The sequence below is a fragment of the Macaca thibetana genome, chromosome 17 (assembly GCF_024542745.1).
Source record: "Macaca thibetana thibetana isolate TM-01 chromosome 17, ASM2454274v1, whole genome shotgun sequence".
Lineage (NCBI taxonomy): Eukaryota > Metazoa > Chordata > Mammalia > Primates > Cercopithecidae > Macaca > Macaca thibetana.
The window spans coordinates 4112648-4125023 of NC_065594.1; the positions used below are offsets into that span (position 1 = coordinate 4112648).

At 50.1% G+C, this 12376-nt stretch overlaps 1 protein-coding gene across 2 annotated transcripts in view; it reads left to right on the top strand.

The window, feature by feature from the left end:
- Positions 1–12376, top strand: part of SPATA13 (spermatogenesis associated 13) — a 322746-nt gene that overhangs the window by 226355 nt on the left and 84015 nt on the right. For both annotated transcript variants that reach the window (XM_050767081.1, XM_050767080.1), the window contains exon 3: positions 7977–9728. In XM_050767081.1, the coding sequence (XP_050623038.1) occupies positions 7977–9728 (1752 nt within the window). The remainder of the gene's footprint in view (positions 1–7976; positions 9729–12376) is intronic.

The window sequence follows — 12376 nt, forward strand, 5'->3', positions numbered from 1 at the left end:
TGTTCAGGAATAGTAGCTGGTCACCTCTGGCTTGGTTCATTGGTGGCATCGTATCACATGACTGTCGTGCGTGTCCTAACTGAGGAGATGTGTGCCAAGAGGCAGGGAGGGACTGCAAGGAAACAGTATCCAAATGTCAGTTCAATTAGAAGACAGTTTAAATTAGAAGCAGAAGGCATTTCAGCAACTGCTTTAATGTGTCAAACTAATTTGAGAGGATGAGATACTTGATTGCATGGCACAGAGAAAGGGCCATTTCTGGGCTTCTGTCCTCAGCGGTGGCAGAATGGTCTGTGGGGACATCCCCTCCATGAAGACCTGACAGGCTCCTGGGTGGAAACTGAGTTAAAAATTAATCTCATTTCCTCAGAATGCAAAGCTATAAATTGGGGCTCTGCCTGGAAACACATTTTATGCAAAAACAAAAAAAATGAGCATTAAAATAAATGCAGCAAAAATGAAATACAACACACGTATGTGCTGTTACACACAGTTATTAGGTATGTCTGATTAAGCCGTGGATATAAAAGCTGCATCATTCCCTTTCGGGGTATTCTGTGCTGACTGCACTGTTGGGTGTGTTAGCCTGGGAACCCAGCGACACGCAGCTCCAGATTCGGGCCGGTCTGCCTCTGCCAAGCAGAGACACTGTTTTTGCTCCAGTGACCTTCACGACGCCTTCAGGACTGGGGCCATCCATCTGGAAAACTTTCACTGCTCTGAATGGTACACGTGGGGGAGGTGCAGTCTCGGGGTGACATCAGTTTTGGCATGGGTTGCAGGCATGAGGTAGTCCTAACCGGGAACTCGGTGGTTACTGCTGCAATCTGGTTTACCACCAGAAAGGTGCTGGACAGGCCATGGCTGCAGGAAGGCAAGACGCAGGGCCGTCTTCAGGGCTGAGGGCTGTGGCCGGCAACAGCTCCCCTGGAGCCTTCCAAAGTTGCCGTGAGATTGGAGGAAGAGGAACTCAGAGGCTGTCACGGTGCAGAGGTTGGGGACACAGGGAGGGGCATTGTGGAGGATGCCAGCATCTTTCGCACAGGCTCAGACCTACCTGCCCTTTCATCTCTCACTACACCAGCCCGACCTGCAGCTTTAGACACAGAAGGAAGATTTGCCTTTGTAGTCTAAGACCTGCCTTTGCAAATCCTCGTTTTCTACACCCCATCACCCCAGAGGATTGACAAAGCAAACATACATCCCTACTGGGGAAACACCATTCTCACCCACAGGAATGTAGTTTAGCCCAGTAACCCCCATAAGGCAAGCCAAAACAATCACACGCTTTTATGAAATTTGACACCTTTCTCAAAGATATGCTTATTCCAGTTACATTTCTCCATATACTTTCAATTGAACATTGAACTTCAATGATTGAATACTTAAGTGACGCCAGAGCTACAGATTTTCTTTTGAAGCATCTTACCTACTCCTTAGACACAGAGATCTGAGGGTACCAGATCCAAGGGTAAGGGGGCTTCTTTCCTTTACTAAGGTGTGTATATTGGGGCTGGGAAGAGGAAGGACAGTGTCTGGCATTAGGCCTGGGGAATAACTTCATCTCTGAACTTAGAACCTTGGATGCTTTCTCTTTACAAATGTTGTAAATTATGGCCGGGCACGGTGGCTCATGCCTGTAATCCTAACACTTTGGGAGGCCAAGGTGGGAGGACCATTTGAGATCAGGAGTTTGAGACCAACCTGGCCAACATGGTGAAACCCCGTCTCTACTAAAGGTACAAAAATTAGTGGGGTGTAGTGGCACATGCCTGCAATCTCAGCTACCTGGGAGGCTGAGGGGAGGATCACTTCAGCCTGGGGGCGAGGTTGCAGTGTGTTGAAGTTGTGCCACTGTACTCCAGCCTGGATGACAGAGCAAGACTCTGTCTCAAAACAAAACCAAAAAACAAGAAAAAGAAAAAAAAGGAAAGAAAAGGAAATGATAAATTTCAGTGGTTTTAACTGGCCATCGTATGTACCTGTTATCCCAGCTACTTGGAGGATGAGGTGAGAGGATCACTTGAGTCTAAGAATTTGAGGCCACCCCGGGCAACATAGCAAGATTGAATCTCTTAAAATTGCTTTCCAGTAGTTTCAGAAAAACTATTCTGAAACGAATTGGTAGCACATTCACGGTTTTCAGCACTCTTCTCTTTTTATTACAATTCTTCTTCCTAATAGCATCAGTGGCCACGGTTGCTGCTAGACCTCCTACAAAACACAGGTCAGCTTCCACAACAAAGAACCATCTGGCCCAGATGTTGGGGTGTCAGACCTGAGACGTGCAAAGCCAGCAGCCCCTTCAGTCATTCAACAGACACATGCTGAGAACACAGTGAAATAAGACACGGCTTCTGCGTTTAGAGAACTTTTCATGCTCCTCGGGGAGGTTAGTGTAGAAGCCAGACGAGGAAAGCAGAATGACAGGGCAGTGTGGGAAACGCTAGAGAAGTGTCTCCAGGTATTTCAAACAAAGAATCTAATACAGGGGCTATTTTTATACAGCTGAAAAACAAAAGACAAGACAGTGCAATAGCAGGAAGTTGCTACCAGCCCCTGGGCTGGAGTGGTAAACAAGAGGGCGTGTTGCTGGAGCTGCGAGCTGGTGCCGCCCGCCCGCAGGACCTCGGACCTGGGAAGGAGGAGCTTCCCAGCAGGGCTGGAGCCACAGAGACACAACAGCTGCTGCACATGCCCATGAAATACTGTGGCAACTCCCTTTCCCAGCCCTTGAGTCACCTCCCACCACCACTGCCCGCTGCCAAACCTGGACAGAAGCCATTTGTCAGGAACCTGGGAATTGTGGTTCCCAAAACACAGAGAGACAACAATGGCTGGAGAAACAGCCTGAGAGCAGACAAGGAAACTCGCAAAGTCATGATGGTGTGGGGATCATGACAAATAGCTCAGCCCTGCTAGAGGGAAAGGCGTCCCGTATTGGGCATGGGACATTCGACATCTCTCAAAGTCCACAGGCAGCCAGTGACCCTGGGTTCAGTGACACAGCCCATCTGCAGTGTGGAAAGGACTCTGGCAGCAGAGTGAAGGATGGGTGGGCAGTGAGCCAGACCACAGTCATCCAGGTGGAAGGTAATGCAGCCTAGGAATGAGGCACCGGCCACCACGCTGACAGAGGGCGGGTGGGCATGCAGTAGAGTCGCTTAGACCTGTTGTAATCCGCAGGGAAGGAAGAGGGTCTAGCCTGACCCCCAGGTTCTGGCCTGGAGGTAGCAGTGCTGGGGTGGACCCTCCCATTTCCACCCTGCTGTGCTGTCATTACAGCAATGGTCGTAAGCTCCTCAGCCTCACTGTGCCGTAGCATCCTCACTGTCGTGAATAGGGGTCCAGGGCCACATTCTGTGCAGCTGTGATTTAAGGGTCTGCGCTCACCCCTTCAGCATTTTCGATTTCAATGTGTTTTCTTTCAGTGTCAGTTTGTTATGTAAATCAAGCTGCTCTAACCAGTGGGCCACAGGCTGCATGTGGCCCGGGGAAGCTTTGAATGTGGCCCAACACAAATTCATAAACTTTGTTAAAACATTGTGAGATTTTCTTTTGCGATTTTTTTTTTTTTTTTTTTTTTTTGGCTCATCAGCAGTTGTGTTAGTGTGTTTTATGTGTGGCCAAGACAATTCTTCTTCCAGTGTGGCCCAGGAAAGCCACATGTGTGGCCACTCCTGATGTACATGATGAGTATATTATAAAACCTTTCGACTTGTTGGTACATTTAATCTGTTCTATATTCCTGAATTTCAAATTTAAGTTTTTACTTTAAAATTACCAGTCAAAAGTTTGTTTGTTTTTTGTTGTTTTGGGGGAGAATTCTCATTATCACTAAAAACAAAAAAAATTCCATTCTAAAGTTCATACACCCTAGAATCCAGCTTGTAGACAGTGGATTTCACAATATTCCCATCTGAAATTCTTAGTTCTGTTTCTTTCATATCTCTGACAGAGTTCCCACAATTTATAAGACTTGCTACAAAACCACTAATTGAATTGCAACCCTTGTTAGTTAATAGAGGTCAAAGTATTAGTTCTAAATAATGCAACTTGCTATGTTACTCAGAAATTCCAGGAAAAGCCTTTTTTTCCATGATACTCAGTTTCACTCTTAGCAGCACACAACAATCACGTTGTTCAGCTCATGAACAAAATACTAAGTCCCTGGTCTTTTAAAAAGCGTATTGTCCCAATTAGAAACCCCAATTTTTTTCATGTGTTTTATGAAATCTAAATCCTGGAAATTAAGTTCTGAGTGTTAGAAAATTTCAACTTCTTTACTCTATAAAAACATAGTGGCTTGTAACGACTTCTTACCTTGGTATGGATTAGACAAGACAGGATAACTGATGTGATTTCACGTCGAAGTTAAATAATCTAAGTGTGCAAAGCACACCATTCTTACCCTCAGAGAGTGCACACTCTTGTTTGAAGGCAGCTCTATAAAGCTATCATTATAATCCATTTTGGTAAAAACAATTTGATGAGATGCCTGAAGGCTTGTGGAAGCACAGAGGAGGGGATTTCATTCGTTCCAGGGAGCTCAGGAAGGAGTTCCTGGGTAAGGAGGCACCTGCAGTTCATCTCAAAGAATGATGAGGTATTATTAGACTAGGGATGTGTAGGCTTTTCTAAACCCACTTTCACCTTGATTTTACTAATTTATCACACTGAGCTGTCCTTCCAGAGACACTGTTCTACTTACTGTAGAGTGAGCAGTTATCCCCATTTGCTAGGAACTTTGTTGGCTTCAACCCTGGAAGTCCCATATCCTGAGATACCCCTCATTCCTGGGTCAGTCAGACACCTGGTCCCCCAAATTTACTGCCTCCCAGTTGTACTGGGTGTTGTTGACTGTTGCTTTGCTCTTGCCAGTTTCTTATCTAGAATGGGGGATTACCTTCTCACGGCCTCGAATTCCTCGTGGGACCCGCACAGACACTTGCACCCAGTAGATGCTCGTGAAGTGGGTATATGCATAAATCTTGGTACCTCTTATTCTGTAGACAGCACTGAAGTGCAGACCACTGAAATGACTGACTCAGGAGCCATATGACAGCACCCAGTTTAGGCCAAGTCCCATGTCTTGGGCCCTTGTTTCCTCCTTGGTTATAACAGGTCTCGTAGCGCCCTCTGGTGGTGCCAGGAAGCTGTCTAATCCCCTGAATTACAAGGCAGGCATCATGCCTTCTCTTCTGTAGTCAATGCGAGTCATGATAAGACCATGATTACGACTTAACGTCAGTGCCCACGAACTGGACTTGACCTTTTGATTAAACAATCTCATTCATATCACGATTCTGAGATGCTGAAACAACGGAATTCCCTGTCCCTTCTAGAGCACATGAAGGCGCATAGGTGATACCAAATGTTGAACTTACTTTGCAGCTGGTTACAGGCTTCATACCCAGTCTCACTGCAGAGATGATTCAAGCCTCTGCTTATGTGGCTCATTCAAATGTAACCCACAGCTCCTCTGGCCCTCTGATTCCTCCATGAGAACACTGAACTGCAGAGGGCATGTAGTAAGTAGCCCATCGTTCTTCTGATGAATGGAATTGGCTGATGGTCTGAGTCATCGTAGCCTCCCTTGTCCTGGATGGAATCAACTCTTTGACCCTTTAACTATGGCTGTCCCTGGGAATCCCTTCTCACTGGAAATGATGTCGGGGCAAATAAAAACGGAACCCATCAAGAACCTGGGGCGTAGGAGCAGAAGAGAGATGTTTCTGTTTGCATGGGGCAGATTCTGCACTTCATAGGGGTGAGCTAAATTGAGATCTGCTCTCATCTTTAAACAGTGTCCTCCTCTTATTCCTCTCTTGCCTTTGGCCTCTGTGGCCTTGACTGATGTCTACAGATTTTTGGGATTTATTTGCAGTCAGGGTCGTGAGGCCCAGGAATTGGAGTGCGATGTGTGGGGTGCAGATGGCCACTGTGCCTCTGTCTCGGTTCATTAGTTTACTGCAGTGGAGAAGAGTGTGGGCTTTGTGGGGACAGCTGCAGGACTCCCAGGCAAATGACCTAACCTGCTCCAGTATCCATCTGGTTGTCTGCAAAATGCAAGTCATTCTGTGACCTCTTAGGTTCCTATGGGTCCTCAGTGACGTTATGTTTTCCAAGACCTTAGTGCAGAGGCCTGACATATAGTAAGTACTGAAAAGTTGATAGTCTTTTATGGTTATTTTCATAATCTATCGTTCATTCGTCCAGTAATTATTTGTTGAGAATGGGGGACTGAGACATGTAAGCTATCACTTGAAGACTGAGCAGATCTTGGCCTGATGGGAAAGGTTAAGGGGGAGCAGCATTTTCATTTTTCAGGGGAAGGCCATGGACCCAGGTGTAGGGTGAAGGGCATGGACCCAGGTGTGCATAATGGGGAAGGCATGGACGCAGGTGTGGGGCGAAGGGCATGGACATGGGTGTAGGGGGAAGGGCATGGACACAGGTGTTGGGGGAAGGGCATGGACACAGGTATGGGGCGAAGGGCATGGACACAGGTGTGGGGCGAAGGGCATGGATACAGGTGTGCATGATGGGGAAGGCATGGACACAGATGTGGGGTGAAGGGCATGGACATGGGTGTGGGGGGAAGGGCATGGACACAGATGTGGGGGGAAGGGCATGGACACAGGTGTGGGGGGAAGGGCATAGACACAGGTGTGGGGGAAGGGCATGGACACAGGTGTGGGGTGAAGAGCATGGACACAGATATGTGAGAAGGGCTTGGACACAGGTGTGCATGATGGGGAAGGCATGGACACAGGTGTGGGGTGAAAAGTATGGACGCAGGTATGTGGGGAAGGGCATGAATGCAGTGTGTGGCAAGGTATGGACACAGGTGTGTGCGAGTAAAGATACGGATACAGGCATGGGGGGGAAGGTGTGGAAGTGGATGTGTGCGGTGGGTGTGGGTGCAGGAGTGTGTGGTTGTCAGGGCACGTGGGAAGAGGAAAAGGATGCTGAATTTGTTTAATTTGAATTCTTCTGATTTTTTGTTTTTTTTTTGAGAAGGAGTCTGTCTCACTCTGTCGCCCAGGCTGGAGTGCAGTGGCACAATCTCGGCTCACTGCAACCTGTCTCCCGGGTTCAAGCGATTCTCCTGCTTCAGCCTCCCGAGTAGCTGGGATTAGAGGGGCACATCGCCACGCCCGGCTGATTTTTGTATTTTTAGTAGAGATAAGGTTTCACCATGTTGGCCAGGCTGGTCTCGAACGTCTGACCTCAGGTGATCCATGTGCCTCGGACCCCCAAAGTGTTAGGATTACAGGCGTGAGCCACTGCACCCAACCCTGAATTTCTAACATACTTCAGCAGCATCCTCACTTCTCTCTACTCTATGACCAGTTGGAAAAAGACTCCTACCAATGTGTTTCCTTCTCAGAGGCTGCCCTGGCATGTCCTGGCCGAGTCCTTCCCACCTCTGTCCCGGTGGCCCTGTGCGGCTCTCAGTTAGTGTTTGAGCATCTCAGCCCTCCTGGACAGGAGGCAGCTGCCAGCATGTGGGGCTCACACTTGTTCCTGCGTGTGTCAGCACTTGGTTTGAGTATTCGGTGTGTTGGATTCAACACAGGCTGGCATTTTAACATCACACCTTTTGAAATTGTTGTGAGGTTTTCTTTTGGTATTTCCTAATTTTTTTTTCCATTTCACATAAGAAGAAAAGATAGCGTTGAATGATACCTAGATATTTTCATTCCAACAGTTTTTTCCTAGTCTCACCTACACAGGTTCCAGTGAGTTCATGTCCACGGCACAGTCCATAATTACCCTTCTCTGTCCAGGGATGTATATTTGCATCTTTCCTTCAACTTATGAAGTGAATGGAGGGGAAATGTACAGTTGTAACTGAGTTTGCGGTAGCTTTCATCTGGCCAGCCCTGTGCTGGAGCGTGCCTCTTGTTCTGTGAGCAGAGGGGCTGCTGCGAGGGAAATGGCTAAACCACCCGCTTTGTCTTCCGCTGCAGGCCGTGGTCACCCAGGAGCCCGATGTGCAAGGCAGGTGTGAGTGCCAGGACGGCATTCCTGGAGATGAAGGCCTGGAGCTGCGGTCTGCGGACTCGGCAGTGCCCGTGGCCATGACCCAGGCTGCTGTGCGGCCCTGGTCACCCTGCCCGGAGAACATGACCACTGCCCCGAACGGCCTCGGGCCAGGCCCCGCAGCCCCCTGTCCAGGCTCGGACCTGAAAGATCCCAAGATGGTGACCTCGCTTGCGTGTGGAAACGGAGTCTGTGGCTGCAGCCCTGGTGGCGACACAGACACCCAGGAAGCCAGACTCAGCCCAGCCAAGCTTGTGCGCCTCTTTTCCACCAGTCGGAAGAGGACGAGTGCCCACCCCGAGCGGCCCCGCTCCATGATGCTGGTGGGCAGCTCCTCCACATGGAACACCCTCGCCTCCTTCCGGAAAATGGGATCCTTTAAGAAACTGAAGTCCTCAGTCCTGAAAGGAATTCAGAGCCGAGAGGGGTCAAATGCCTGTTCCAAGGGAGAGGCTTTGGAGCACGGCCTGGGAAAGCCCATCCTGAATGGCGCTGTCCCAGGAGCCCAGGCAGGCAGGGGCCCCCCTTCAGCACCGGGACCAGCATGTGGTACCCTCAGGCCAGCAGAGGGGGGCACACTGGATGGCTCTGACCTCGAGGACACGGACGATCCCTTCCAGCGGAGCACACACCGCTCCCGCAGCCTCCGCAGAGCCTACGGCCTGGGCCGCATCTGCCTGCTGGATGCGCCCCAGAACCATGCGACACCCACGGCAGCCACTGGCCAGGTGCCCACCATGTGTGAGATTCTCATGAGGGATCCTGAAAACAACAGCATGGGCTACAGGAGGAGCAAGAGCACTGACAATCTTGCCTTTCTGAAGAAGAGCTCCTTTAAGCGGAAGTCCACCTCCAATCTGGCGGACCTCAGGACGGCGCATGACGCACAGGTGCCACAGAGGACCCTAAGCAGTTCCTCCACTGACTCCCAAAAGCCTGGGTCAGGAAGGACCAAACGCTGGAGGAGCCCGATAAGGGCCAAGGACTTTGACAGAGTCTTCAAACTTGTGAGCAATGTGACTGAGGCCGCCTGGAGGAGGGAGAGTCCCAGGAGTGGGGTCCCGTCCCCTGGTGAGGCCGGCCTGAGACTCCAGGCACACAGCCGGCTGCATGACGACTACTCCCGCCGCGTCTCCAGGAGCACTGAGCGGGACAGCAGGCGGGGCGGGGCGGTCATGCATGGTACCACTGCAGCCTGCACCGTGGCCGCTGGTTTCCGCTCGGCCACCTGTAAGGGGCCCCACGTAGACGCTGACGCCGCCGTATTTCCTCTTGAAGCCAAAAGTTCCTGGGCGGTGGAAAGCGACAGTGCTTGCGCTGGCAGCTCCTCGCCAAGCCCGATTGTCCAGGATGTGTTGAGCAAAGACTCCTGTGACCCAAATGCTGGCAGCCAGTTCACATTTGACCCTGAGCAGCCTCCCACCCCTCTAAGGCCCACCACACCCAAGCCCCAGAGCCCTCAGAGCCCCGGGGCAGGAAGTGCCAAGTGTCACAGCAATCACAGTGCCCCATCCGTGAGTTCGGAGGAGGGTGAAGGAAGGGCAGAAGGGTCTACTCGGAGAGAGCCAGGGCCTGTGTCCTTGCAGGATCCTGTGGAAGCCACACGTGGTGTTGAGGGCAGCAAGGACCTTTTGGTGAACACCGGTGGGGCAGCCAGCCCAGAAGAAGAGGAGGAGGAGGTAAGGGCAGTGGTAAGGTCCTTCATGTGGGCGACCCTGCTGCGGGAAGGGAGCTTGCACAGGGGCATTCTGGCCTCACCTGGAGGTTCCCATGCTGCACAGGTGTTGCCCTGGGTCCCTAACTTGTCATGGTCAGTGGCCCTCTGCTGACCTTGTTGCCCTTACAGTATTAGTGGGAATGGGAGTTGTAAAGTTGCTGTTTACCAAGTTCAGAAGTAATCTCTATCTCCTTTGAAATGAATTTGACAATGTATGAGACTCATCGAGATGACATTTGCCACACCTTTCATTCAAAAGATGTTTATTGAACATGTACCAGGTACTAGATTCTGGGGGAAAAAGTAAGTTGTGAACAAACTGTGTTCTGCTCCATGCAGTTCTGACTCGTATCTTTCTTCTTTATATTTTAAGCTGTTTCTGTAACCTTTCCCACAAAGTACATATAAGTGAAATTCTTTCTGTTAAGAGACTATTACCTCTCCTAATATTACGGCATCTTTGGGTGTCACTTGACCAGCTGGAAACCTCTGTGACTGGCAGTGCCTCTGCTTGAGTTTTGCTCATGCCCGTTAGCCTCATCCCACCCATTCTGCCCAGCAGGCTGCGTTAGGCTTGCACTGCCAGCCCAGATCCTATGCCTCCCAAGGGCAAACCAGGGATGGAGCAGCAAGGGGTGTGTGAGTGAGTGAGCATGGAGTCCAGCCTCTGCACACAGCCAGGCATGTCCGCTATTGCAGCAGGGCAGGCAGCTCCAGGTGCCGGCTCCATGCAAGGCTGTGGCTGGAACAGACGTACTGCAGCTGGCTTCTGCTGCAGGCATCAGCTTGTGGACAAGGGGAACGTGGTGACAAGTGAAATCTCAGGGATACCAGGAATTGCAGAGCCCCAAAGAGGGTGTTACAGCATGTCATAGCCTGGTTCTGATCTGGGCTCCCGGAAGGGCCACAACTCTTCTCATCACCTGCATTACAGCAAGCAGGGGCTGTGTTTCTGGGGAACATGTTTCACCCCACTGTGTTACAGCTCCTTTAATCCCACTGCCCCACTCTAGCATGCAGCTCTTGGGCTGGTCTAGCCCCACCCTTCCTTTTGCATGTGGCAGCTGCCTGGTGCTGGTGGAAAGTGGGAGGATTATAGTGTTACAGCTTTGGTTGAGGGAATCCCAAGGTTTGGGTCCCCAGAAGGGTTGCCACTCCACGCCTGCAGTCCAGGAGCATGTGACCACCTGTAGCTTGGTGAGCTGGCCAGGAATGTGTTACAGCCCCTTTAACTCCCACCGGCAGCTCGGCGAGCCATCCAGGAAAGTGTTACAGCCCCTTTGGCTCCCACTGTTGGGCAGGTCCCACATCCAGGAAAAATGAAGTTATGCGGACAAATGGAGGGTGAGCAAGGCTGAAAAGAGCTTTATTGGGTGACCGAACAGCTCTCAGCGGATAGGAAACCTGGAGTGGGTTGCTCCTCTCTGCAGGCAGGTAGTCCCAGTGAGTGGCTGAGTCTGGGGATCTTATGGGCTCAGAATGGAGGAAGTGCATGCCGACTGGTCCATGGGTAGGCCTGGAAAAGCAGCACTTGATTGGTTGAAAGGCATCAAGGAAGCTCTCACTCCAGGTCGCTGACTTCACCTGGAACTGGCATCTGTGCCCTGAGGCTTCAGGCTGTCCCTGGCTTGAAGGTGGGATTTCACTGGGGACCCACCTCTTCCCACCTAGGTACCTGTCCACCTCCCACCACCATCACTAGGTCTGTTTAATTTCCTGGGAATTAATTAGGAACATGCAGTTTGGTACCTGTCAGCTTTTGAATGATTGTACGTATTTTAGAGTAGATCATAAGCACCTCATGAATTGACTCAGCTAATAGCTGTCAAGGTTACAACAGCAGGTTTTTTCATATTCTGTCGAACATCCGGACAGCTTTATAATTTTCACTTTATAAAGCACTCAGTAATATTACCTTACATAGCTGGAAGATGGGGAAATGCATTCATGTGTATATGTTGCAGATTATTCTTCACAGACATTTCTAGATTGATTTGCAGGTATAGATTGGTGCTTGCTGTAGAGAATAATCCCCTAGCAAATGCTCCTTCCCACCCATCCCTGGGGAGGACCTCAGTTTTGTCTTAGTGCCTACAGATAAATGATTGCATAGCCAAGTTTGCAAACTCAGAAGCCAGGACCGCCTCTGCACTGTCCATCTTGACCATTGCTATACAGACAGACCTGGTTAGTAGAACCTTTGTAGAAAGACCTAGAAAGTAGGACTTTTACAGAGTGTTTTCAGATCGAGGTTAGTCTGGAGGTTCCCTGGGCAGCCAGAGAAGTGAGACTGCACTTTGTCTGTTACCCGAGATTCCTGTGGAGAGCTCACCAGTTTAGTTGAGAGGTCTTGAATATTGAGAACTGTCTGTTCATTCGCATATTTGAGCCTGTGGAGCAGTGGTAAGGACACAGGAGTAGTTGCCAGATTTAGGAAGGAATTCCAGTTCTGCCGACTCCAGTTTGTACAACTGACCAAACTTCACTCATTCCTGGGTGAGATGAAGGGTAACATTCCTTCCACTAAACAGCCTGCCTGCCCCCCTCGTAGTTGGGAACCTCCCCTCACTAAAAAAGGATTTGTGTATGTCTGGAGGGTTTTTTATGTTA